This window comes from Rhinolophus ferrumequinum, chromosome 19, assembly GCF_004115265.2.
Source record: "Rhinolophus ferrumequinum isolate MPI-CBG mRhiFer1 chromosome 19, mRhiFer1_v1.p, whole genome shotgun sequence".
Lineage (NCBI taxonomy): Eukaryota > Metazoa > Chordata > Mammalia > Chiroptera > Rhinolophidae > Rhinolophus > Rhinolophus ferrumequinum.
In genome coordinates this window covers 17,503,704-17,530,515 of record NC_046302.1, presented here as the reverse complement: position 1 = coordinate 17,530,515, position 26,812 = coordinate 17,503,704, and the positions used below count along the sequence as shown (strand labels likewise).

The following is a 26,812-nucleotide window of genomic DNA, read 5'->3' as shown; positions in this document are numbered from 1 at the left end:
CGGCCGGCCCCAACAGCTTAATTTTTAATAGCATCATTTCCAGTTTTATAATGAATAGCATATTCTTTTTTATTTAACTCTTTTTATATAAACAATATAAGTTCATCATAGAAAAATACAGATAAGCAAAAAAAAGAAAAAAAAACCAAAACCCAGAAAATTTGCATGACCTATAATTATACAACCAGGGGAATCCCCTCAGTCTATTTTCATGCAGATCTTATATTTAAATTAAAAATATGGAATACATTTCTGTTTTTATAAAAATTAAGGTTCTATTTTGTAACTTAACTTTTGTACTTACTATATTTTAACATCAATAGATATTTACATCATTTTAATGCAAAACACATTTTCTTTAAAAATTAACTAGTACAAAACAAATTAACCAGTACAGTAATACTTTTTTTCACTTAAGAAATTTGCTTTTGTTGTGAATTGGATTGACTATATTATATGCCTATTTGCCCACCAGAGTTTGCATAGAGGAAATATTTTAAATCGCCCTTTTTTTTTCCTACTCCCTAAAGTTTTTGCTAGGATAGAAGTTCTTCCATCTCTTAGAAAATCATCATTCTATCAATGTTAAACCAGTGAGTTGCAGTGAGAAATATTATACTCACTGAAATTTTTTTGAAGCTTTTCAACTATTTGTCCCTCACCACTTCAATGGGTCAAAGGCAATTCTATCAGAATGGAAAGAAACTTTCTTTCAGTCATTGATAGAAAATGTTGTTAAGACTATAAATGAGTCAGTCATGCTGGAAATAAAAATTTACAATCATGTCACAAATGTCAGTACTTTATGAGAACACGGTGGGAGGAAGCTCTTTCTCTTGGCTTTAAAGTGACTTAGGTTCTAGAGGAATCAGATCAATATGATTTCAAAAGCAAAAGTTACAAAGTGTTTATGGTGTCTTACTCAAGTGCCTCATAATAAATAGTTTGATGTGAAGGTTCACATTTCCTTATTTATCCAGATGTTTAGGAATCCTGTAGACAGATGGTAGGTACTCCAAAGGGAAAGGTTTGAATTTGTCACTGTGGCCCTGGACCAAGCTAATCGTTTTTGAGCAGCTCTTGTCTGCTGTGTACCTACCTAGGTGATTCAAGGACACAAAGAGGGGGAAGACATGGTCTGAGGCTATCAAGGAAATAACATGCTGCAAAGTAAACTCCATTAGGTCCCATAAAGTGAGGGACAAAGATCTGTTCATTCAGCAAAGCTGTGTTGTATGCTTATTAAATCAGACACTGTATAAGGCAGTAGGGTAAAGAGTGTACACTTAACAGCTTTAACTTAAGTTGCAGGAGAGAGTCAGATACATAAAAATATGCACAGCACAGACCTAAGTGTAACTGGAAAGATTTATTAAGGCTGCAGATCATAAAGGGATGGAATAACTAACTGCCTGCGGAAGGTGGAAAAACACTGTAGTGGAGGTAAATTTGTATTGGGTGTTATAGGTTATGGTATTGAACCAAGAGAGGGGTAAAGAAGTTTTCTCAGCATAAAGCGCAAGGTATTAAAGAGTATGGAATAGCCAGTACTTACTTCTAGAGGGTTAATGATGATGATAATTTTATCTAATGTTTACTGAATCATTAGAATATATGTTATGCCTTTTCATACTTAATATTCATCAAGAGAAACAACTCAATAATTAGGAAAGCATAGCCACCATCATCGCCATTTTCCAAATGGAAAAAATGAGGCACAAATAGGTAAAGAACTTGCCCTAGCCAAGAAATTCAGGGCCAGGATTCAGACCCAGGTAATCTGACTATGCACTTATATTCTTGACCATTATGCTATACTCCCTCTCGTTATTCGGGAAGTGACAGGAATTCTTCTACAAGGGCTAGAACCAAATTTTGAAGAGTCATTTGTAGAATTCCAGGAACCTAGTACCAAATCATTAACATTAAAAACATTTTTTCAGCTTTATTGATTATAATTGACATATGAAATAATTTGATCATGATGTTTTAGAAAGAGAACTTAAAGCAGTTGAGTAGGAAAGAAATGGAAGAGAAGGGCCTGGAGGCTAGGAGGTCAGTTAGAAAGCAGTTACTATAGATCTATCCAGATCTTGAAAGGGAGTAGGGGGGTAGAAGAGGAGAACACAAAAATGAGGGGTATTCATGGGGCAGAAAGAATATTAATTGTAATGTGGGAAGTGAAGATAAGGGAATCAAGGTTGGCATTTCTAGCTTGGCGGACTGGTAAAAGGAGTTGATATTTGCTGAAATAGGAAATTCAGGAGAATTTATGAGATATTGGTGTAATAAAAAATAAATTCAGTTTTAAATGTTTATGGTGCTTTTAGATCCTCCAGGTGGAAATTTTTGGATAAAAACAGTTGGATATACTAGACTGGCCCTCAGGAGAAATATACAGGCTACAGAAAGAAACAGATTGTCAATGCACAAGTAGAATTGGAATTTAGGAGTGGTTGAGATTGCTTAGGGACAGTTTATAGAGCCAAGGGGAGAAAGGTCTATGGATAGCACCTTAGAACAGAACAAATAAGAAGGCGGAGAGAGAAAGATGAGGAGGAAGCTTGAAAAACCTTCTAACCTCAACATTTAAAGTTAATTGGAAATTTACTTTGAAAGAATGCAGCAACTCACTAACTTTTAGCCACAAACTTTTGTTGGATTTTTGAAAAATCTCCAAGAACACTGAGTACTTACAAAGGGATTGGATAGATAGATAAATTTTAAAGAATTCACTGAGTTCTAAGTAAGGGGATAAGAGTAGCTTGGTCTCTGGATTCTTACACAGTGCACTGGGTTAAGTTCTGATTAAGTACCCCCCAGCAAATATCTGTATCATAAAGGCTAATATGATCTAATTTAAGAAAGAATAAGGATGTAAAATGACCAAAATGTAATTGTAATTATATCCTTTTAGAACAACTGCTTTAAAAAATAAATTTAAGGGAGTAAATTAATTATAATTTAATATATACTTCTTGTACCCTAATGGATCACAAAAACGATGCCAATATTAATTATTAAAACTAGCTTAGATATTTAGATTCCTTGATAACCCTTCCTTTCTGTCTTAGAGTTGTGAACAATTACTGTTTCAGACCAGAGGAACTCTTAAATTTATTAATACCTCACCTTGTTCCAGAAAGGGTTTAATGTATCTCAGACTTAGAGTAAGTAAGACCTTAGGGGTAGGCATTCAAAAAAAAAAAGATGAATCAGCAAAGATTAAACAGGAAGGAACAGACTCTAAGTGAAATGAACCCAAAAGAGCTAGCAAAGATGAAATGGAATTTAGAGTAAGCAGTCTCCTAGGAGTGGAAGAAATGAAAAAATAAAAGTTTTGCTGAAGTATGTTGTTTATATATTAGAATCTATAGGGCTTACTATGGCTCCTGAAAAGCAGAATAAAGTATAACTTTTCCACCACCATCAGGGTGGTAAACACACAACGTAATATATAGATGATGTATTACAGAATTGTACACTTGAAACCTATGTAACTTTACTAACCACTGTCACCCCAATAAACTTTAATTTAAAAAGAAAAAAGTAGAAAAATTTTCCATCATCATATTGTCCTCATTTACGATTAATCATTGCAGGATTGAGGGAAAGCCAAAAGCCTTGCTCCCTGGGAAATGAGAAGCCTGCACATGGCCCTCCCTGGGGCTGTTAGCTGTAGGAGATAGATAGATAGTCCTCGTCTCAGTAGACTGATCCTCAGATATTTCTGCAGGGTTCTTGGAGTCCTCGGAGTCGATGGTACTTTTTCTTGCTCTCTACAGATTGGTTTTCAAGGATAGGAATCCAGAAAGCTATAGACAAACTCCCTAATATGAATGATTACTTTGTGAACTGCCATGTTCCTAGCTAAGTTTAGGAATGATAATTTACAAAGAACTCAGCCAAAATTGAGTTTGTTGGAAGCTACATAGGGTTCCCTTCATTTTGGTTATAGGGTCATGCAGACTTCTGTGCCCCTAAGCCCAGGAAGAAAATCCTCCCACTTTGTAAGATATAAATGTCTAACCATTATGCTGTACACCTGAAACTAATGTAATATTTAATGTCAACTATAATTGAAAAAAACTTTTTTAATTAAAAAAGCAAATAGTCTGGCATTCTGAAAAAGTTAAACATTGAGATACTGTATTACTCAGTAATTCCACTCCTAGGTATATACCCAAGAGAAATGAAAATATATGTTCTCACGATAACATATATACAAGTATTTATAGCAGCATTATTCATATAAACCAAAAGATAGAAAGAACCTAGGTATCGATCAATGGACAAGTGGATAAATAAATTATGGTATTATCGATATCATGGAATATTATTCAGCATTAAAAAAGGAATGAAGTACTGATACATGCTATAGCATGGATGAACCTTGAAAATATGCTCAGTGACAGAAGCCAGTCACAAATGATCACATATTGTCTGACTCCAGTTGTGTAAAATATTAAGACTAGGCAAATCTGTAGAGATTGAAAGAAAGTAGATTAGTGGTTGCCTAAGGCTAGGAAAGGAGGGTGACTGCTAATGGTAGGGATTTTCTTTGTGGGGTGATAAAATGTTTTAAAACTGTAGTTGTGTTTCAACAACTGAGTATACTAAAAACCATGAATTATACACTTTAAGTAGGTGTATTTTCTGGTATATGAATCATGTCTCATAAAGCTGTTTTTAAAAAAGCGTTCTTTTGGCACTTTCCAGTTCAAATAAGAGCTGGTTCAGCAGGTAAGGAAGGGCCAACAGGGTGAATAGATGCTGGAAGATACTTTAAAGCAGAGCTGCTCCAAGTGTGGTTTGTGGACCAACTTCCAACATCTCAAACTATTAGGTTGGTGCAAAAGCAATTGTGGTTTTTGCAATAATTTTTAACCTTTTAAACCGCAATTACTTTTGCACCAACCTAATAATCTCTGACACGATGAGGGGCTGCAATTAGAATTCGCAACCAACTTCAGTTCCAAGCATACTGCTTAAGTGAGCTGATTTTTTTTTTTTTCAACCATAGCAATACTCTCTTGGTGACAGAAGCAGCGTGCTGATTTCCATTCTGTCAGTACCTCATCTGATCCTGGACTGACAGTCTCTGCTTCAGAGATCCTCTAACCCTAAAACCTCATTTTGTGGTGAGGATGCCTCTGAAGAAGTAGAATGGCAGGCCTGAGATCATAAATATTGCTTAGTGGTCTTAGGGCAGGAACTCAAAAACTGTCAGGTAGAATGTCTTTCAGCACTGGTTTTATGTCAAGTCACGCTGAAAATCTAGGGGTAGAGATAAGAGCGTTTTTAACCAGAGAGTTCTTGCCTCCACCTCAGATAATGGATGGTTAATGAAGGACTCACATCTAGAGAAATCTGCTCTTGTTTTCTACTAAGCTTTTCCATCTTAGCTTTTTCATGGAAGATAATGGGGTAGGAGGGACGTAGGGCTGTTTCCCCTCTTGAGCCCTGTTTTCTGCTGGGGGCATTCAGAAGGGATTAAGGACTACCACCACCACCACCCTTATGATCTGAGGGAGGAGGCGCATACAGGGCCGGGCCAGCCGGGCACAGCTCAGTTGTCAGGCTTGTACCTTTCAGGCATTCCCTTTACCTCACTCAAAACCTTCCAAGTCTGCCCTTTCCTAAATGCTCCAAAAATAACCTCTTCCTCCTCCCTCTGCCCCCATCAGAACAACAACTGCTCCATCAGATGTGGGTATGAATGCACTGAATTCTTTAGAATTTTCTCCAAACATTGAGAGAAGGGTCCTGACTTCTACAGATTAGCAAGTTAATGTCCTCCCAGAGTAGCTAGAGAGTCAGGCTGCCTGACTAACAGGGTGAATTTAAATTTGTTTCTAGACAAAAAAAAAAAAAAAAAAATTAATGAAATTTGCATTTCGGTTTGCATTTAAAACAAATGACTTCTAAACCAGGACAAGAAAATTCTCTTTCAGGTTAGGGAGAATCAGTTTGTCTTCTTTTTGGAAGTTGATTAAGAAGGATAAATTAGATATTATCCATAGATAAATATAAAATATTGCTTTATTCTTTTCCCATTATTATATATGAATAATTAAGAATTAATTTCATTTCATTATTTTTTCAATGTTTTTTAAAAAACTAATCTCTAACAGCCATAAAATTAATTGCTATTGTTTCTCTCTGATCATAGTTGCAGTTGAACAATTTGAACAATCTTGGTTTGTACTTATTGTCAAATTATTCTAATTTATAAAATATTTATTCCCAAGCATCTGCTGGAAGGTTGGTTACCTATCCTTTAGATTTTCTGCATTTTTCCAGAATAGCTTTCCCATTTTCATCGCACTCTAAAAAGATTTTCACCACCCAGCTGAATCCTGCCAGGTATTCCTTCATCCTTTTTCTGATTAGGTGTGACTTATTCTACCTGTGTTCTGGAAGCATGGAGAAAAACAGGAATTACTGCAATAGAATAGTAGCTGGTTGCATTAGTAGCCCTAGCAACTGAGAATTAACTAACAGTTTTTGTCTAAGAAGCTGCTACTTATATCTTCAGACCTGAATAAAATTTCTGGCAGACCTACCAATTCAATGTATTGCCCCCATGAGTGTTTTTGCTGTGTGCCCTGGATGAATCTTTCCTTTAATGGAACTCAAGTCCTGTGAAGAAAGAAGGCACATGATGTTTCCTGTTGGAGCCCACCAAGTACCAGGAGGTTATGTGATATAACCACATGGTTTTGCATATGAGAACTTACTAATCAGTTCTTCTCATTTTCAGTCCTATGTGTTTCAGTTTAATTCAACAAGTATTTATTGACTGTCAGAAGTAGAGGTGAATAAAACTGTAATAGAGAGAGACAGAGACAGAAAAGAAGCGAGCCCGCTGACCAGGACAACTAGGCGTAGAATTGGGAAAGGCTGTGAGGTTCTGAAGACGAGAGGCTAAGTCTTACCTCTTGTCTGACATTTATTCAAGACATGATTTCAACAGGCAGAGTTGACAGTGAAGGACACTTGGCAGATGAAGTTCACACAGGTGGCGAGGATATTAAGAGGTCTAGCAGACAAGAGAGCAGTAGTGTGCCATTGACCTGAATCCATACATATGGAGAAATAGTAAAATACAGAGCTAGAAAGATTGCTGGGCATATTGTTGAGGGCCTTGAACACTTGGCAAAAGAATTTGTCCTTAGTTCACTTGGCAATGGAAAGCTAATGAAGAATTTTGAGCAGAAATACTGTCGTAATTAATTAAAGCTGGAAGTGTTCTTTGGACAGATTAATCTGACAGTAAATGGGAGGTACAATTATGGATGGTTGTCAAGGAAGGCTGGGAGTTAACCAGTTAAAGAGGTTATCACAGCAGTCCAGGTGAGAGGTTAAAAAAGCCTGGTAGCAAGGCAGGTGGTGCTGTACCCTTGCCACACTCTTACCCCTCTGCCCACCGGCACTTAACCATTTCCATGCATGCCTACCTGATGGCTTCCAACTGCAAGCGCCCACATATCTTTGGGGGCCTCCTCTAGTCACTGGAGCTCGCTGGACCTGTGCTCAGGGCAGACCGGAAGTGCCAGGGAGTTAACATCTTCCAGGTACAGCCTTCAACCAATGACTGAAGAGAACTGGTAGATGAATAACCCAGCTCCCTTGCCACTTGGTGGGGATAATTTTGAGCCATTTTCAACACAGTCTCCCAAAGTGCCCCAAGAGGATTGAGTCCCAGTTGCCCACAGCCACAAACAGTTGGTAACATATTCTTTATTGACTTCCGACCCTTCCTGACCCACGTCACCACTCCCCTACTGGCACTTCCAGGTATTACCTTGCAGATGAACTGCTTGCATTCACACATCCTTGTATCCGGCCCTTCTGAGAGAATCTAATATATCGAGTCCTCACTAGTGTTGAAAGAAGGGGTCTTTTGTGTTTCCTGCAAGAGATACTGAGGAGGAAGAAACTGCAGGACTTAGCAGTTTATTGGTTATAAGGGTCAGGGAGAGGGAGAAGGCAATGTCACTTACAGTCTTAACTAGGAAAATATAGGTGTCCTTTATAGAAAAATGGGAAGTTAGGAGAAGCATTAGGAGTTTTCAGGAAGAGAAAAGAGTTTACTCTGGGGCATTTTGAGTTTGAAGTACTGACACAACATTACAGTGAAGTTGGCTGCTAGAACTTGGATTTTGGATCTGGAGCTCAAGAGAAGCTAAGACTGTGGAGATTTAGGTTTAATCATTGCATAAAAGTGGTTTGATGAAGCTATGGAGGTAAATGAGACCCTCAGGAATTGAATATTGACCAGAGAAGCAGATGCAGGTCTAAGACAAAACTTTTGGAAATGAATACCCACATTTGGGGTTGGGGGCAGAATGACAAGAACTGGGCAGGAACTGGAAAGCCAGCTGCAGGAAGAGAAGAGGAAGCCAAGGGAGCAGCCGGAGGAGGCAGATCATGCTGGAAAGGCCGTAGATTTGCTGAGTTTCAGCGTTCCAGCAACTTTGATCTACACCACTATTCTCAGTTTTAATTTTAATGGAATCCATTTGGAGTAAAACGTCTAGGGAAAAATAAAGTTCCTGTATTTGAGGATGCCAGACAATGATTTGTTTATTAAATACCTCATGGAATCCCAGTGCTTTACAAGAATTAGTTTAGGTATTACAAATATATGTATGAGGCTCTGCTACTTTGTAACGTTTGGCAAATTACTTAACCTTGCTGAGCCTCAATTTCATTATGTGTAAATAAGAAACCAGGTGCTATGTTTGTTCCTTCCTGGCACTAAAATTTTCTGATACTAATCATTTTTCATAGACCATTTTTTTTGTGCCCTAACTCTGTGTTTGCATGTGTTTGTATGTGTGCATGTGTACATACATGTGCACACATACTTCACTTAAAGCCAGCATAACAAGATTACATTTTGGTGACTTATTCATAAGTAATTCAGAAATTTTAAAGCTATGCAATGTGAAGAGACTCACATATAATAAAAATACCAAGTAAGGATGATTTTTTTCTTACTTCTTAATTCTGCAGTCACTATGAAAGAGCATGATAGTAGATATTGTTCTATTTAGATTTTACCTTGAATTTGTATTGCATAAATGCATTTAATCACAAAGTGTTTTTATCTCAGCTTAGTCAGCTGTTCAGGTGTTATAGGAGTTAAACTTTCTAAACTCAATTTCCTATTTATAAAATAGATATTCTAATAAAATCTTCTTTAGGGTTTTGTGGACACAAATTTAATTTATTCAATAAATGTTAGCCATTGTAAATACTGTCAGGTTAACTTTTATCTCCTGGACAGTTCCATATTTGCAGATCTCAGAAAGAAGATAGTAGGTAGTAGTAGTGTTTTAGGCTTGAGTTAATTGGAGGCAGCATGGAAAATTGTAACTTTCTCAGACTACTCATTGGTGAGTGAATGGTGGGTGACACATTCCTTCCTATTGTGATCACGGTTGGTGGAAATACTACAATTGGGGTTGTACAGATAACTCGTTTCAGTATTTTTATTAGAGTAATGTTTCCAGATTCCTCTCCTTATTAAATTTCAGGTTATTTTATCTCATATATACTTTATACTTACACACATTCTCACATCTATTATACAGACAGGATTGCCCTATCCTCCCAGATCTCAAATAATGCATCTGTGAAGCTTTTCTGCTAGAAACAAAGCCTTTATTGATGAAGTTTACATGAAAACCATTTTTTTACGCATTACGTATTGAAGCATAATCAGCTTTACATATTTTAACATTTTAAGTGTCTGTTTCAGCCTAGTGCAGCTGGGGCTATATGGATATATTATTGTAAAAAAAAATTAATTAATAGATCAGACTGGATATTGTTTTATCTAGAGTGAGGGCAATGCCAGAAAACCACACTCCTTCATCCCCAGTCAGCACTCAGCATAGAGAAAACAGTTCTCCAGTTAGAAATGAGCCATAATTTAAATTTTTTGTGACATTATTGGAAAGACTTTTTTGCTTGTTTGCTTGCTTGTTTCTTTATTAAAGAATTACTTTGGCTTTGTCAGGCATAGGATTTTGTTTTTTTCCCTCTATAAAACAAAGTTTATTTCACCATTTTTCTTCCAAAATTGACTCTGTTCTTGTTTAGTCAGAGACACATCTGAGTAGGATACTGCATTATCTGTTTAAGGTATTTGTATTGATCTTGCTCATTTCTGTCAAGCCTTCCTTGCACGATCAGTCTTTTTGTTAGTACCAAGTCGAATAGCATTGACTTTAAATGGCATATATGTATACTGCAAGATAGGAAAATTATAAATTTTTATTACTTATAGTATGTGCAAACAAAGGTTATTTTCTCATATTTATTATGATTTGTTGCTTTTTTAAAAAGATTTCTGCATTATACAAATCATTAACCTCGCAATTTAAAATTTTGTGTTTTACCTATCACTGCTTATAGACACCAAGAACTTACTGTTGCGCTAACACTGAAGATTTGGAGACAGTTATTCACCACATACACAGTCTGTACCCTTCTGCAACTTTCCTGGCAGCAGGGGTTTCAATGGGAGGGTAAGGTTTTTCCTTTCTAAAATGTCTGAGGGAAGTGGTCTTACCAATGCCTCTTTCAGAGGACTATAAGCTACGTATACATTTTAAAATAAATGTGTGATTATTTTTATCATATTTTACCACATGAGGTTGAATGAGTGGAGGAATCAGTGCAGGTGAATCATAATATTTTCCTGGACTACTGGCCTCTATGGTGAAAAGGATACAAGTACTTCCTTTGACTACTTGGGTTTTTGTGAGCATAAAGGCTTGTCTGAATCCCATGAAGTTGATTTCCATCGCTCGGTGGCTGCCATGTTAACCTTCAGATTCCCTGAAGTACTCCCAGCGGGCCCTGTACCTGCATTCTCCTGGAGCACTCAGGAAGCTGAACTTGTAGCATGACTTTTATCATTCCAATCATAGAAATAATCACTTAATGCTCTCTCTCCAAGTCAAGTGGGCTTCAAAAACTTTTTTCTCAGTGGTGGTTTTGTTTGGTTGGTTTGGTTTAGTTTGGTTTGGTTGCTGGGCAAATGAACCTACCCTGGAATGCTCTTCAAGAAACTGAAATTTTGTTGTTAACTCTTACTCCAGCTGCTATTTTAAGCATAAGAATATTATTATAATTTGTGCTGCTTGCAATTGCATTGGGGCTTTTTGGGAACTTTTATGCCATGTATATTTAGGTTCATTTCTACTAATAATGTTTATATATATATATATATATATATATATATATATATATATATATATATATAGAGAGAGAGAGAGAGAGAGAGAGAGAGAGAGAGAGATTAATAAACTCCAAAATTTTTATTATCTGGCATTTTACTATGCTTAGATTCCTAAACCATTGTCCCAAACTACTTTTTAAAATCAACAAACATGAAATAAAAAATGATATTTTTTCTTAATATTGTAATTAACTTAGCTGTCATTTCAATTTTCAAAACACGTTAGGGGTACATTTACTTGAAAATGAACAGCTTTTACAAATGATAGACTGAAAAATAGGCTTCAAGCACCTTTTTAGATTCTGATAAACGTAAACTAGGAAGAAAAGAATACGTTTCTGAAATTAGCATGGAAGGTCTGACTTGACCTACTAAAGGAAGAAATCTGTCTGAATCGGTGTAGAAAACCCAGGCAGAATCTCTGAATTGTGCTTAATGGACAGCATTTTGCTTCTCTTTCCTTTGCTCCATAACATGAACCTAAAAGCACAGGGTGCCAGCTGAACTTTTTTCCCTTAATCTTATAAATTCTTGACTTTTTTAAGGCCAGCTCTTACATAAACAGGCCCAGATTCTCTATTCAGAAGCTCCTGGGAAATGCCTATTCATGCTGCATTGAAGCCTCAGGGCCTGAAGGCAGAACTTGACCATTAGCCTTTGCAGTTGGTTGAATATTAATGTCTTGTAAATTGTTTGAAGGAAACCCCCTTTCTAGTTGCCTAGCACTGTGACACGTTCCCAAGTCGGTTTACCACTTGGGATGTGTTTTACAGCTTGACACATTTTTTCTTTTGGAATGCAACAGACAAAAGCGTTTGTCCAAGATCCTTATGCCCAGTATCCCCCCTCCAACTCCCAGACTGGGGTAATCCGCAAGCTGCGATGCCTGGAGCTAAATAGGGGCTTTGAACCAGAACGGAGTCTAGCAGAAGGAACCCATTCTGCTCTAGACTCAGTCAGATTCAAATCTCTCAATAAATTGGCAAACTAGCTTTAAACAAAAATGTATAGAAACTTACAAAATATAGTATATAAAAGTGAACAGTGTTAATGATCCACCATATATACTCATCACCCAGTTTCAATAATTATAAACTCATGGATAATCATTCTCCACCCCTCTCAACTCTGATTATTTTAAAATAAATCTCAGATATCATTTATAAATACTTCAGATATCTCTAAAATGGAAGGTTTCTTTAAAAAAAAAAAAACCCAAACACCCAATGTTATCAAACCTGAACAAAACTAACAATAATTCCTAAATGTTCTCAAATATTTAGTCAGTGTCGAATTTTCCCAGTCATCAATTTGTTTGTTGATTGGCCTGCTTTTATAGTTTATTTGATTCAGGAGCCTGATAAAGTCTGTACATTCATTGGGATTGATATGCCTTTTAAGTCTCATAATCCATAGATTCATATTCTCTCTCTCTCTCTCTCTCTCTCTCTCTCTCTCTCTCTCTCTCTCTCTCTCTCTCTCTCTCTCTCCCCGTCTCTTTCTCCCTCTCTCCCTCTCTCTCTCTTTTTCTCTTTCTGTAATTTTTTTTATTTTGGTGAAAAAATGGTATCCTTTTTCTGTCGAAGTGAAACAACCCTTGACATTATTTTGCTCCTGAGTAATAACCAAGAAGTATCCCCACTTACTTGGACATAGCTACTCCTTGTCCTTCCTACTCATGAAAGCTTCCTTTCCACCCCTTCCAATTTGCCCATTATACCAGCCTCCCAGAAATCTCTGACCTCTAGCCAAAGAATAGGGTCACCAAAACTAGGACCGTGGAATGAACCCTTTGCAGGAGAGTAAGCATTAATCCTTTAAATGGCTTAGTGAGCCACAGTGATGTATACGAAGAGGAATATAATTATTTTCCAAAATGAAATCTCCAATTTTTGATCTAAACCCTTATCACATTCACTCTGTAAGCCATTTAGGTTGGAAAAAAGAATGAGAATTTTTACCCATTTCTCCTATTTCAGAACCTGGGCAATTAGAGAAATAAATAACGGAAAATACTATAATGAGAAGTAGAATTTAGGATCTCATTCTGTCTCTTAAATGGCGATGTTAAACTTAGATTTCTGACATTAGTATTATATTAAACTCCATTCTTGTACCTTTAGCAAAAAGAGAACTAGGGTAGAATCAAGAAAATTCACAGAACAAAAAGAAAGAAGGAAGATACGTGATAGAAAATAAGGATAAATAACAGGAAGGAGCAGGAAGAGAAAAACTAGTTGCTATAAGGTCCTATTGTTCTGTCACAATCTAGAAAGTCTAACTCTAAACTAGGGTGCCCTTTAGAGACGTGCCATAGGGTGCAAGGATGCGTGGGCAACTAGAATGGCACCCACACTGATTCCTCAGAATCTCTGGGGGTGAGACCCAGACATCCATTGTAGTTTTAAAAACTACCCAAATGATTCCAATGTGCAGCCACATTTGAAAACCACTCCTTCTGTTCTCTTTTTTTCTATGCCAAGGGTTGGAAAACCACGGCCTGCAGGCCAAATCTGGCCAGCTGTCTGTTTTTGTACAACCTAAGAGCTAAAAATGGTTATATTTTTAAATTATTGAAAAAAAATCAAAAGAAGAATAATATTTCATGACGTGAAAATTATATGAAATTCAAATTTCAATGTCGGTATGTAATTTTTTTTTGGAAAACGGCTATGCCCACTTATTTATGTATTGTCTATGGCTGCTTTCAAACTACAATCACAGAGTCAAGTAATTGCAGCAGAGATTATAGGGCCCCCCAAGCCCCAAACATTTATTATGTAGCCCTTGATAGAAAAAGTTTGCCTGAAACACCCCTCACATACTAAATTAAATATTCAACTGGAGGCTAGGGCATAGGGATTTGCAAAATTTTATATCTCCACTCTATAGTCGAGTTCTCTCATGTTTTATACTACATAGAACAATACGCATATAAGTGATACCGTATGTTTTGTCCCACTCACAGTATAGTGGACTGCAAGATAAATAAGTATGTGAATGAAAAGTAAGAATGAAGATACTTACATGCTTTTCCAAGATAAAGTACTTTAAAACTGGTTTGTATTTTTCTTCTCCATAGTTGGTAAAGCCCATAGTTAGAAGTGGGATGTGTTGAGAGCTATAACAAATTCATCCCTGGGTTTGCCATTTCTCCTCATTTTAGAATGCTGCTTTTAAATTACCTGGGAAAAACTGGGCCAAAAACTCCTTTGAAGGCAGCTGCAACTTTTTCAGTTGGTTGGAATACTTTTGCTTGCTCGGAGTCATTGGAGAAACCACTGAACTGGCTGCTTTTTAATTATTATTTGACAACTTGCCTCCAGTCTTCAGTTAATAAGTGAGTAATCTTTAAAACTGCTGGCCCCAAACTTTTTGGATTACATACTCCAACAATAAGTTTTTAAAGAACAACACTGCTAATATATGTACATTTATGTTACGTTATATGCGTTTAGTACTGTACCAAAATATTCTTTATGTTGTAAATGTATACAAAAGTTAAAAAGACTTTAAGTATAAACTAAAAATATTGATAGAACTTCTAATGTTTTCTTTTTGTACCGCAATGAGTTTTCTTGTCTTTCTGTACCCCTAGAGTATGGGCCCTCACTTTGAGGATCACTGTTCTAAATTATTCTAAAAAACTGAAAACATTAGTATTAAGGATGTTGAGTAACATTATGAACTATTTCCTTGGATTTTCTACTTGTCGCTAATACTATCAGTACCTAATTCTCTCCTAGGCAGTAAGTAATATATTAAGTATTTTCAGTGCTGAAAAATATTATTCCTTAAGCATGTGCTCACAAGCTGAGTATGTTTTAGAGGCTTACAAGAATGCAGTTCACTTGCATATTCTCAGCGCACTCACACACACACAAACACACACACACACACTCACTCACACACACACACACACAAACACACACACACCGCCCCGTTCTTAACATTATCAAAATAATGTCTTTGCATTAGTTTTTCGGGAACTGTTTGTGTATCTTCTAAACACTTAACCATTATGGTAGCAAAGAACATAGAGATGTTTCTGGGTTTGTTTGTTTTTTATGACAATTACCAGGCATTTTTAAGTGAATTGATAAATTTAAATATAAACTCTAAATACAGAGTCAGTTAATTTGTGCATGATTTATTGAAAACCGTAATTATCCTGAAAGTCGACATTAAGCACTGGATTAAACTTAACCTATTTGTTAAATTACAGATGTTGATTATAAAATACTGCTAAATATACTAAAGAATCATCGTATCATTAATTATTTGTGGTCACTGGAATGGGGAACAGTAGCAAGAAAAGTGAAGAGTGATTTGAAGTAAAGTATAGATTATACAGCAAAAGTGATCAACATTTAAAAAATAAGTACACAAAAATATAAATTCTAATTTTCAATATAGCAATTTTAAAAATAATGTCTTCAGAGAATTTATCCAATTGAAAACTTCTGGCTTAAATAAGGCCTTTTTGGCCAAAATGGTTTAATAGCATCATTGTATAGGTCTAATTTGTTATGAAACAACACTAATGTTTATTATAGAGCTGGTTCATTCTTCCTCAATTAAGGAAAAAAGTACTTTAACAAAATGTCTTTGGGACAAATATCAATGCATTTGTCTGATTAAGTAAATATTTATTGAGTACCAACCAGGTCGGTGCCCTGTGCTAGGCTTAGTTATGTATTTCTATGTATTTTAGGTATGTTAGGTATGTTTGAGATGGGAATGACCTTAATTTTTTACTTTTGAAATTCTTTTGTTTCAGGCACCGGCATATGTTTGTAAAACAAATTGACATGGATCATGTCATGAAGGTAGGAGAGAAATTTTATGTAATATTTTTATTTTCTCTTTTGAACTCAAGAATAGATATAATATGTTTGTTTTTTGCTTTTTGTTTTTTCCAGGCTAAATCCATCAGAGAGTTTGATAAGCGATTTACTTCAGTCATGTTTGGATACCGAACAATTGATGATTATTATATTGATGCCAGTCCAAACCATAGACTGAAATCAGTAGGGATTCCAGTGTTGTGTCTGAATTCTGTGGATGACGTTTTTTCACCCAGTCATGGTAAAATTAACATCTTTATATACATTTTGACATGAGTTAACTGTTTTAAAGTATTGTTCTTTTTAAGAAAATACAGTAATAAGAAATAAAATGTCAGTCTTATAATGTTTTCTACTGTGATAAACAGAAAAAATAGCTAGATACTCATAATTTAATATCTAAATGCATTAGCTCATTTTAAACATTGTCATAGCCCTTTATCTAGTCCACTGTGAGAGCCTCAGCAAATTATGACTCTTCATATTTTGCTTGTTCTCATTTTTATAACATTCTTTCTTTATCAAATACACTGTTCTTGGGACACATTATGTTACAGTGTCTTTGCCTCAAGAGTACATTGTCAGCACTTGCCTTTTCTTCCTGAGGTTTGTATACAGTAGGCTTTTGAATATTTCTCACCTTTTAACCTGGAAGAGAACTTGAGACTTTATGAACTTGGTGTCCTTAAATATCTCAATAAGTGTAGCACATTCAGACTATAAAGTCACATTTGAAGGAAACAGGCTTTGTTTCCCCCCGGATACTATGTAAAAGAAAATTATCCCCAAATTAACTTCATTGCTCTTTTAATTCAAGAAATATAGAATTTGGCAACAAAGATGTATATGCATGTGTTTATACATTGAAGCAATATAAGATACTTAGAAGTAATCATACTATCTTAAGAATCAGTAGACATGACCTCTAATTTTTTTCTAATGAAATTTCACAAAGCTTTTTATAAAACTTTTTCTCCATATTTTCCCCCTAAATACTTTAAAAACATTTCCCTGAGTACTTCATTAAAAAATTATTCTGACTACAAACACGACACATATTATTGTCAAATTTTCAGAAAATCCCCAAAGTATGTGGGAAAAAAATAATCTGTTATCTCAGTAGGGGTATCATTTATTGTGTGATTTATGATTAATCACAGGTAACTTTAGATGACTAGAACTTTTGGACTTTGACCACAAATCAGAAAATGAAACTGTAAACTCTCGTATCAGTTGGATTACATGGTGATTGTTTAGCCTATTTCCATTGGAATAAGGAAATCTTGTATTTCTTCATCTTTATATTTCACTGACCCTTTTCCTACCAACAAAATTTTTCCAGCATTTAACCTGACCCACTTGGTTGAAATTTAAATTCATTATTTCCTATTCTTTCCCAAGCCCTTAAAATAGTCTTGCCACATTGAAATAGTGGCCAATTGTCTGAATTCTGAGAGCGCAGGCAGCCAGCATCTTTCACATGACTCAAAGTGGCACAGCCTTTTGTTCTTCTGATATGACTATGGCTTTCAGTGTTAGAAATTCCTGAGTGTATACAGAGTGTGAAATTGCGGCTCTTAATAATTCCATTAGAGGCAAATGAAGCACTCTAAATCTAAGCATTAATATAAGGTGAAAAGGAAAAGCAAAAATAGTATCAGTCATTTCCACTGCCATTTCCCTTAAGCTTTCACACCTGATCCCAAGATAAATGTTCATTTTTCGGTTTGGCTGGCTAAGGATGTGAGTTCAGGGTCCCTTTTAGACAATAACTTGACTTCCTGGGACTTGATTTAAGGACTCTTAAGTTTATTTTTCAGGGAGTGTTGTGCGGGGTCAAATTTAGAGCATCATCTAAATAGGCAGTTTGAGCATAGCAGTAGCTCTGTCTTGGAAGGGGCTCAGTTCTACAGTGTGTTATGTCAACTTCTTTTCCTTCCTTAGAAGAGCATGGGGTAGGGAGATCGGACCTTTAATTACTTCATTTACCCCTAAGACTCTGCCTAAGATATGAAATTCTAATTATTGCATCAACCATATTATCTTAATTAAGGAGATAAGATTTAGCATATCTGAAATCAAAACACTTTTCATGCCAAATTGGGATCCATTAGAGATCTTAAATCAAAACATTTTCACTGTTTGAACTCTAAACATGGGAGAAAAGGAAAAGAACAACTTCAATTCATATACTTTAAAGTTTTTACTCAGCATAGATTTTGTAGAGCATATAAAAAGATTATCATTACTGGTAAATGTTTAAATACAGCAACTATATTGTCAAAATAAAATTTTTCTTTCTCCTGACTATAAATAAAAATTTAGAGAAGGAAGATAAAGAAAAAATAATCAACAGTGTTTCACCACCCAAAGATAAATACTGTTACCACTTGGAGTAGTATTTTATTCCATTCTTTTTTGCTATCCATATGTTTTTACTATATAAATCATATTTATAATCTTAAATCCTTAATATAGCCACCATTTGGTCCCAGGAATCTAATAACTTGGTGTAAAGTTAACCAAAGTCATACTAATGAATTTATACCTCTCACAAAGGTAATAAGATTAGTTGTTTTTCTTTCCTGGTGTAACACATAAGTGGGAACCTTATAGCATAATGTAAGTATTTACCATCCTAGAAACATCTTACTTTAATTTCTCAAAACAAGACTCAGCCTATTCTTTTGTGTTATCATTAAACACTTGGATTGATTCTTCTAAAAATGATGCTCCAGTACATAATTGTAAATGTGAACTGTTATAAGAATATATAGATGGTTAATATAATAAATTAGACTTATTCCATTATCCATATTCATTACAAATATTTATTTGTTTAATGGTGTTTGATTTATAATGATTGGAAAGGATAAAGATATACATTTTTCCTTATTATCCAAAAATTGGTAATAATTGTATTTTTCCTCTTTCCTTCCCTCTCTTACTACCCACCCTTTTTTTTTCCCTCAAGCTATTCCAATAGAAACTGCTAAGCAAAACCCTAATGTTGCTTTGGTTCTTACTTCTTATGGAGGCCATATTGGTTTTCTGGAGGGAATCTGGCCAAGGCAGTCCACCTACATGGATCGAGTCTTCAAGCAGTTTGTACAGGCCATGGTTGAGCATGGAGATGAACTCTCTAACATGTAGTTCTTCAGATGCATTTTGACTAAACCATCATATAAAGGCAGCTCAGCTTAGTGCACAAATCTTAACTACTACATATATATAAAGCAAATAAGCCAGCAGGTGGTGAAAAGGTCCAGAATGACATGCAAAAACTAATTTTGGGGTAAACGAAACTTTGTAGCAAGAAATCAAATATAGATTTAGATTGTAATTTATGTAGATTTTATTTTTACTATGCCTTACAAAGTACAACCTTAAATAAAGTAGTACAAACATGGAATTGCACTTAACCAAAACGATTATGTAAGAAGATTTTAATTCCTCAGGGTTTTAATTTAGGCTAGTATTTTTTTAGATTACTCATTTTAGATGATTTCATGGTACTTTAATAACTGTTAAAAGATGTTGGTTATTTGAATGTAAGTTAAAAGTTGGCACATTCCTAAGGGTATTTTTATGTAATGATCACAACATGAAAACTGAAATAAGGCAATATGCTAAATATTTTATGTATTCTAACTTTCAAAGACAAATGCAACAATGTTAGACTGACTTCTATACATGCTCTTTTACTCTGATAATATTAAATTAAGGCTAATTTATGTTTTATAATGATTATAGTTTACATGCTTATTTTTAAAATAGTATCTATGCGTACATATAGATCATTAAATTAAAATAAAATCTATTTTAAATTGTTTCTTTGTGAGTTTTTATCTAGAAAGTAATTTATGATCATTTATGAATTTCATTAGGAAGATATATTAAAACTGTTTTGTTTCGCTGTTTCCAGAATATTGGACTCACACCATGTGAGAGTCCAGCTACAGGAAACCTGTCTAACAGTGACCTAGAAATAACGATACTTAGTTATTTTACATCACAAGAAGTCTCCAGGCAGGGCGGGTTTAGGGATTTACGAATGTTATCAAAGACTCAGGCTCTTTCTGTTTCCACTCCATCCTCAGCAAGATAGCTAGTTATCTCCTAGACACAGGAGGACTGTTGCATCTCCAGACATCATATTTGTGTTCAGAGAAGGAAAAGGGGAAGGAGTGGGGGCAGACACATCTGCCCTGTTGGGAAAGTGAAAGCTTTCCTAAAAGACTTGCCCTTATGTCCATTGGCCAGAGCTGTGTCACGTGGCCACCCTAGTTGAGTAAGAAGTTGGGAAATCAAATATGTACACTTTTCTAATTGTAGTGGGGGCAGGCCAGGGAAAGGGCAATGCTTGTTGGTCTAGCCAGCCAATAGAGACATCTTCCATACCATTCAACATCTTTTCGTCCTTTTTTACTATTTCAACCTGTTTATGAAATATGTATATTTTTGCCTCAGGTATCGCACACATGAAGAGAACTAGGTACAAAAAAGCATATTAAAAAAAAATGTTTACTAGAAATGCCACGTTTTGGAGAGTTCCCGATAACGTACTGGTAGACTCCCCTATAATTGTGTCTAGGATGATGGCACTAATAATACCAGTGCTTTTTGTTCTGTTCATATATTCTGATTAATTGGGTCAAGAAAATTGTTTACCCACTGGCCAGTGACAGAATGGGGTAGGCAGCTCCTCACCTCCCTCTACACCAAAAATTAATTCCAGCTGGATTTAGATAAAGACATAAATATTTTTTAAAATCCATAAAAAGCATTAGATGAAAATATGAAAGATTAGCTTTATAAGGTTAGAGAAGTTCTTAAGTAAAATATAAAAATGAGAAGCCATAAAAAAAAAAAGTGAGAGAATACATAAAGATGAAAAACTTCAGTTCTACAAAACCACCATGAACAAAATTAAAATACAAGTGACAGAGAAAATTATTTGCAATATATAAAAGGCTAATATTAAAAAGAACACTCACAGAATGATAGCCAGTAAATTATAAAAAGGAGGACAAGCTCAGTAGTAATTTAGGAAATGCAAAATTTACAAACAGATATTTGTGACCACCAAGTTGCAAATTTAATAATAGGCAGGATTGATAATAAACAACATACAATGTGGACCCACCAACAATTTGAATAATTATTGTATATTATAATATTACAATATAATATTACATATTGTATATTATACATATTATTGTGTGTAAACTAGCAATTATTTTTTGGAAGAAAACAATTTGACAGTATTAAAATACAACACCAGCCATATTTAGCAATCCCATTTTGAAGAACGTATGCTAGTATAGAAAAGATAGCATGGGTGTGTAAAGATAGAGGTTCATTACAGCTTTGGACATACAGGATAACAACCTATTTAGAAGGGGAATGGGTAGATTGTGACACACATTATATAGCCCTCAAAAAGCATGAGGTAGCACTGTACTGATTTATAGAGATTTCTGCTAGATCATTTGATGACAACTATTGATTCATATGTATATGATCTCATTAGTATAAACAAAATAAAATACAGCTATACATGCATATTGTTTTGTATGTGTTTTAGTTAGAATAAGGTGAGGATTCTCAAGTGTTGATTTTTTTACATGGAGGATAGCCTCTTGTCTCCAGCTGTTTCTTCACACAGTAGCAAATTCTGAGAAAGAGGGGCTGTGTTTTAATTATTTCTACATCCCAAGCACTTAGCATATTGTGTGGAATAGAGTATGTCCTTAGTCCACATTAGCTGAGTTATAGTGGTATGTGCATGAAAATTCTACCTTGTATTCCGGCTTCCTGTTTAGAAAATTTAATTTTATATATATCCTGGAATTTTTTCTAGCTATCTCCTCATGTTTCTGTTGGTTATTGTCATCATTAAACATTTATCCAAAGCCTTCTTACAGAGCATTGTATTTGCAATAGGGATACAAATGGTTTTCTTTCTTTCCTTTTCGTCAGTCTTATACATTTTTTAAATATCTTAAAGCCAGTAGATACACACACACAGGTTTTATGGAACTATACTTACTACGTACAATATTCATAGTGCAATACATTGTCATATTTTGTAGCCCATTCTATTCTAGTCTGGTATGTTTTATTCTTTTAACTATTCCATTTCATTTTTAAAATGAAAGCAAGAAAATGGAAAATCTTATTGATGCTTCAATCTGAGGGATGGGACTCATTGCATTATTTTCTCTACTTTTGTGCATAGAAATTTTTATTACTTTTTTCAAAACTGCTTTTAAAATGCACTTCTGAGCCCCATTAATGGATTGCAACCATTAGTTCCTGTGGTTTGTAAGACACTGGAATTCTAGAAATTACTAGAAATTAAAGGAAGACGTCATTATTGTCGATGGCAGTTGTCACACTTAGTTGTAATAGCTTCTTTACTTATCTACTTTCTTCCAGCAGACTGTAAGCACAGTGAAGACAGAAAACATATCTTCTTTGCACTCCATTTTATCCCCAGGGGCCAAGGCAGTGTCTGCCTCATGTTAGGTTTATTATTAATTAATGATTATACTTTAACCTTAGGTCTGGACCCTGAGAGAATGGTAGAACTTAGTACATAAAGTCAGGAGTGGGGACACAAGGGATTTTTGCAAACTCTCTCCAAATCTGTTAAAGCAGATTGTTTTCCCTGCAGATTTCAGAGTCAAATTGTAATGTATTAAATCTCACTGTTGTTCTGAACCTAACAAAGCATTAAGCACAAGGTAGGCACTCAACTTTTTAGAACTTACTTTGGACTCAATGAAGACAATTGCAAAGTCAGGTGATAAAGAATACTTAGGAATTGTGCTATTTTATCTCCAGTTCTCACTTGTAAGACAGTATTTTGGCCTTAACTTGTACAAACAAGCCAAGCTATAGAATAGAAGCTGGTGTCCCTTCTCTTAAAATATAATGTTATATCAGCATTGATACCTAATTCAGTAAAAATTGCTGTATGCAATTGATTTTGTTCTTTTGCATTTAAATTTTATTGCTACACAAAGACATTGATATTTATATATTCGTCATAAGTGTTATAATGCTGTGATTTATTCGACTGTGCTCTTTATCCCTATGTTAATATTGAAACTACCAGATACTTTTTCGGGCTCTGTCCTTCAACCACCTAAATGTGGGAATTACTTTGAAAATAGTGAAAGGCAAGAATTTGACAATAATTTACCTCTCTGAATATCTCTTTTAAATAAAGATAACAACTGATCAAATAAGAAAAACTTACTGTCAGTTGAGAACATGATGCAGTATTAAATTATTACAGGACAATTGTGTATTTGTGCCTCCTACAAAGTGTTATCTTCCCCCCAGAGTTAGATACTGGTACACAAATTTTGAAAGCAGTACGATAATCATACCTACTCCATCTGTACTTCTGGTTTATTGTTGATCATATTACCAAGGACTCAATACAAGCTGGCTATGAATAGACAGGCTAGCAATACATTAAAAGATCTGAATGATCACAAAAGAACATTATTCTGTTTTAAACTGTCAACCTACTTATTGGTACCTGTAAAAATTTTTTTTGGATTAAGTATCATTTTTTAATTTTTTTTATTAGTTTCATGTGTATAAAACAATGTAATAGTTAGACATTTATACCCCTCACAAAGTGATAACCCCCCTCTCTCAATCTAGTACCCCTCTGACATTGCACACAGCCATTACATTTCCACTGTCTCTATTCCTTATGCTGTATTCCACTTCCTGTGAATATATATATAATTATAATTGACATTCATTATTATTCAGCTTCAGCTTCAGGTGTACACTGCAGTGATCAGGAATCTACATCGTCCCTGAGGTGGTCTCCCTAATATGACAAGTGCCCATCAGATACCCTACAAAATCTTTACATTATTGATTATATTCCCCAAACTGTCTTTTTTATCCCCGTGGCCATCTTGTGGTTACTGATTGTGCTTTCTAATCCCCTCACCTTCTCCTTCATCCCCACCCCTCCCCCATCTAGCAACCCTCAGTTTTTCCTCTATATCTCTGAAACTGTTTCTGATTAGTTTGTTCATTTATTCTATTCTTTAGATTCCACATATAAGTGAGATCATATGGTACTTGTCTTTCTCCGTCTGACTTATTTCACTTAGCATAATGTTCTCTAGGTCCATCCATATTGTTGCAAATGGTAAGATTTCATTCTTCTTTATGGCCTAGTACTACTCCATTGTATAAATGTACCACAGTTTCTTGATCCAGTCATCTACCGATGGGCATTTCAGTTGTTTCCATGTCCTGGCTATTGTGAATAGTACTGCAATAAACATAGGGGTGCATAATTTTTTTTCAAATTAGTGTTTTGGCTTTCTCTGGATAGATACCTAGGAGTGGAATTGCTGTGTCATAAGGTAATTCCATTTCCAGTTTTTTGAGATACCTCCATACTGATTTACATAATTGCTGCATCAATCTGCAATCCCACCAAGAGTGCACGAGGGATCCCTTTTCTCTAAATCCTCACCAGCACTTGTTGTTTGTTGATTTATTGATGATAGTCATTTTGACTGGGGTGAGGTGGTATCTCATTGTGGTTTTCATTTGCATTTCTCTAATGATTAGTGAGGTTGAGCATTTTTTCATATGTCTGTTTGCCATCTGTATGTCCTCTTTAGAAAAATGTCTCTTCGTGTTCTCTGCCCATTTTTTAATTGAGTTGTTTGGGGTTTTTTTTGGTGTTGAGTTGAATGAGATTTTATAAATTTTGGATATTAACCCCTTTTAGATACATTATTGACAAATATCTTCTCCCATTCAGTAGGCTGCCATTTTGTTTTATTGATGGTTTCCTTTGCTGTGAAAAACTTTTTAGTTTGACATAATCCCATATGTTTATTTTTTCTCTTAATTCCCTTGCCTGAGAGGATATATCAATAAAAATATCACTAAGGGTAACGTCTGCAAACTTTTTTCCAATGTTTTCTTCTAGGAGTTTTATGGTTTCAGATCTACATTTAAGTCTTTAATCCGTTTTGAATTTATTCTTGTATATGGTATAAGGAGGTTGTCTGGCTTCATTTTTTTTGCATGTGTCTGTCCAGGTTTCCCAGCAACATTTATTGAATAGACTCTCTTTACCCCAGTGTAAATTCTTGCTTCCATTGTTGTAGATTAAATGACCATATAGGCATGGATTTATTTCTGGGCTCTGTATTCTGTTCCATTGATCTATGTGTCTGTTTTTATGCCAGTTTTGATTACTATAGCCTTGTATATAATTTGATGTCAGGTATCATAATACCTCCCACTTTGTTCTTATTTCTCAAGATTGCTGAGGCTATCTGGGGTCTTTTATGGTTCCATTTAATTTTAGGATTATATGTTCTATTTCTGTGAAAAATGTCTTTGGTAGTTTGATAGGAATTGCGTAGCATGGACATTTTAACTATATTAATTCTTCCTATCCATGAGCATGGTATGTGTTTCCATCTGTTTGTATCTTCTTTAATTTCTCTCTTCAGTGTCATAATTTTCTGAGTCCAGGTATTTTACTTCTTTGGTTAAATTTATTCCTAAGTATTTTATAGTCTTTGAAACATTGTAAATGGGATTGTTTTCTTAATTTCTCCTTCTGATAGTTTACTATTAGTATGTACAAATGCAACTGATTTCTGAATATTAATTTTGTATCCTTCTACTTTACTAAATTCATCTATCAGCTCTAATAGTTTTTTGGTGGAGTCTTTGGGGTTGTCTATATGTAGTATCATGTCATCTGCATATAATGACAATTTTACTTCTTCTTTACCAATTTGGATGCTATTTCTTTTTCTTGCCTGATTGCTGTGGCTAGAGCTTCCAGGACTATGTTGAATAGAAGAGAAAGTGGGCAACCTTGTCTTGTTCCTTATCTTAAGGGGAATGATTTTAGCTTTTCCCCATTGAGTATGATGTTAGCTGTGGGTTTATCATATATGGCTTTTATTATGTTGCGATATGGTCCCTCTAGTCCCACTTTCTTTTTATCATAAATGGCTGATGGGTTTTGTTAAATGCTTTTTCTGCATCTATTGATATATCATATGATTTTTATTTTTCATTTTGTTAATATGATACATCACGTTAATTGATTTGGAGATATTGAACCACCCTTGCATACCAGGAATGAATCCCACTTGATCATGGTATATGATCTTTTTAATGTATTGCTGAATTCTGTTTGCTAGTATTTTGTTAAGGATTTTTGCATCTGTAGTTTTCTTTTTTTTTTTTTGTAATGTCTTTGTCTGATTTCGGGTATCAGGGTAATAATAGCCTCATAAAAAGTGTTTGGGAGCCTTCCCTCCTTCTAAATTTTTTGGAATAGTTTGAGGAGAATAGGAGATAACCCTTTTTTGAGTGTTTTGTAAAATGCACCTGTAAAGCCATCTGGTTCAGGGCTTTTGTTTGTTGGGAGCTTGTTGATTACTGATTCAATTTCCCTGGTAGTAATCAGTCTATTCAGGTTTTCTGTTTCTTTTGAGTTAGCCTTGGAAGGTTGTATGCTTCTAGAAAATTATCAATTTCTTCCACATTGTCTAATTTGTTGGCATATAGTTGCTCATACTAATTTCTTAATTTTTTTTTTTTTATTTCTGTGGTGTCTGTTGTCACTTCTCTTCTTTCATTTCTGATTTTATTAATTTGGGTCCTCTCTCTTTTTCAATGAGTC

The 26,812-nt window shown here is 35.0% G+C and overlaps 1 protein-coding gene across 1 annotated transcript in view; it reads left to right on the top strand.

The window, feature by feature from the left end:
• ABHD3 (abhydrolase domain containing 3, phospholipase) overlaps positions 1-19,934 on the top strand; it is a 35,634-nt gene extending 15,700 nt beyond the window's left edge. The window contains exons 5-9 of the mRNA XM_033087802.1: positions 10,429-10,541; positions 14,424-14,597; positions 16,038-16,086; positions 16,180-16,345; positions 19,079-19,934. Of these exons, the coding sequence (XP_032943693.1) occupies positions 10,429-10,541; positions 14,424-14,597; positions 16,038-16,086; positions 16,180-16,345; positions 19,079-19,257 (681 nt within the window). The 3' untranslated portion in view covers positions 19,258-19,934. The remainder of the gene's footprint in view (positions 1-10,428; positions 10,542-14,423; positions 14,598-16,037; positions 16,087-16,179; positions 16,346-19,078) is intronic.
• The last annotated feature ends 6,878 nt before the right edge of the window (positions 19,935-26,812 follow it).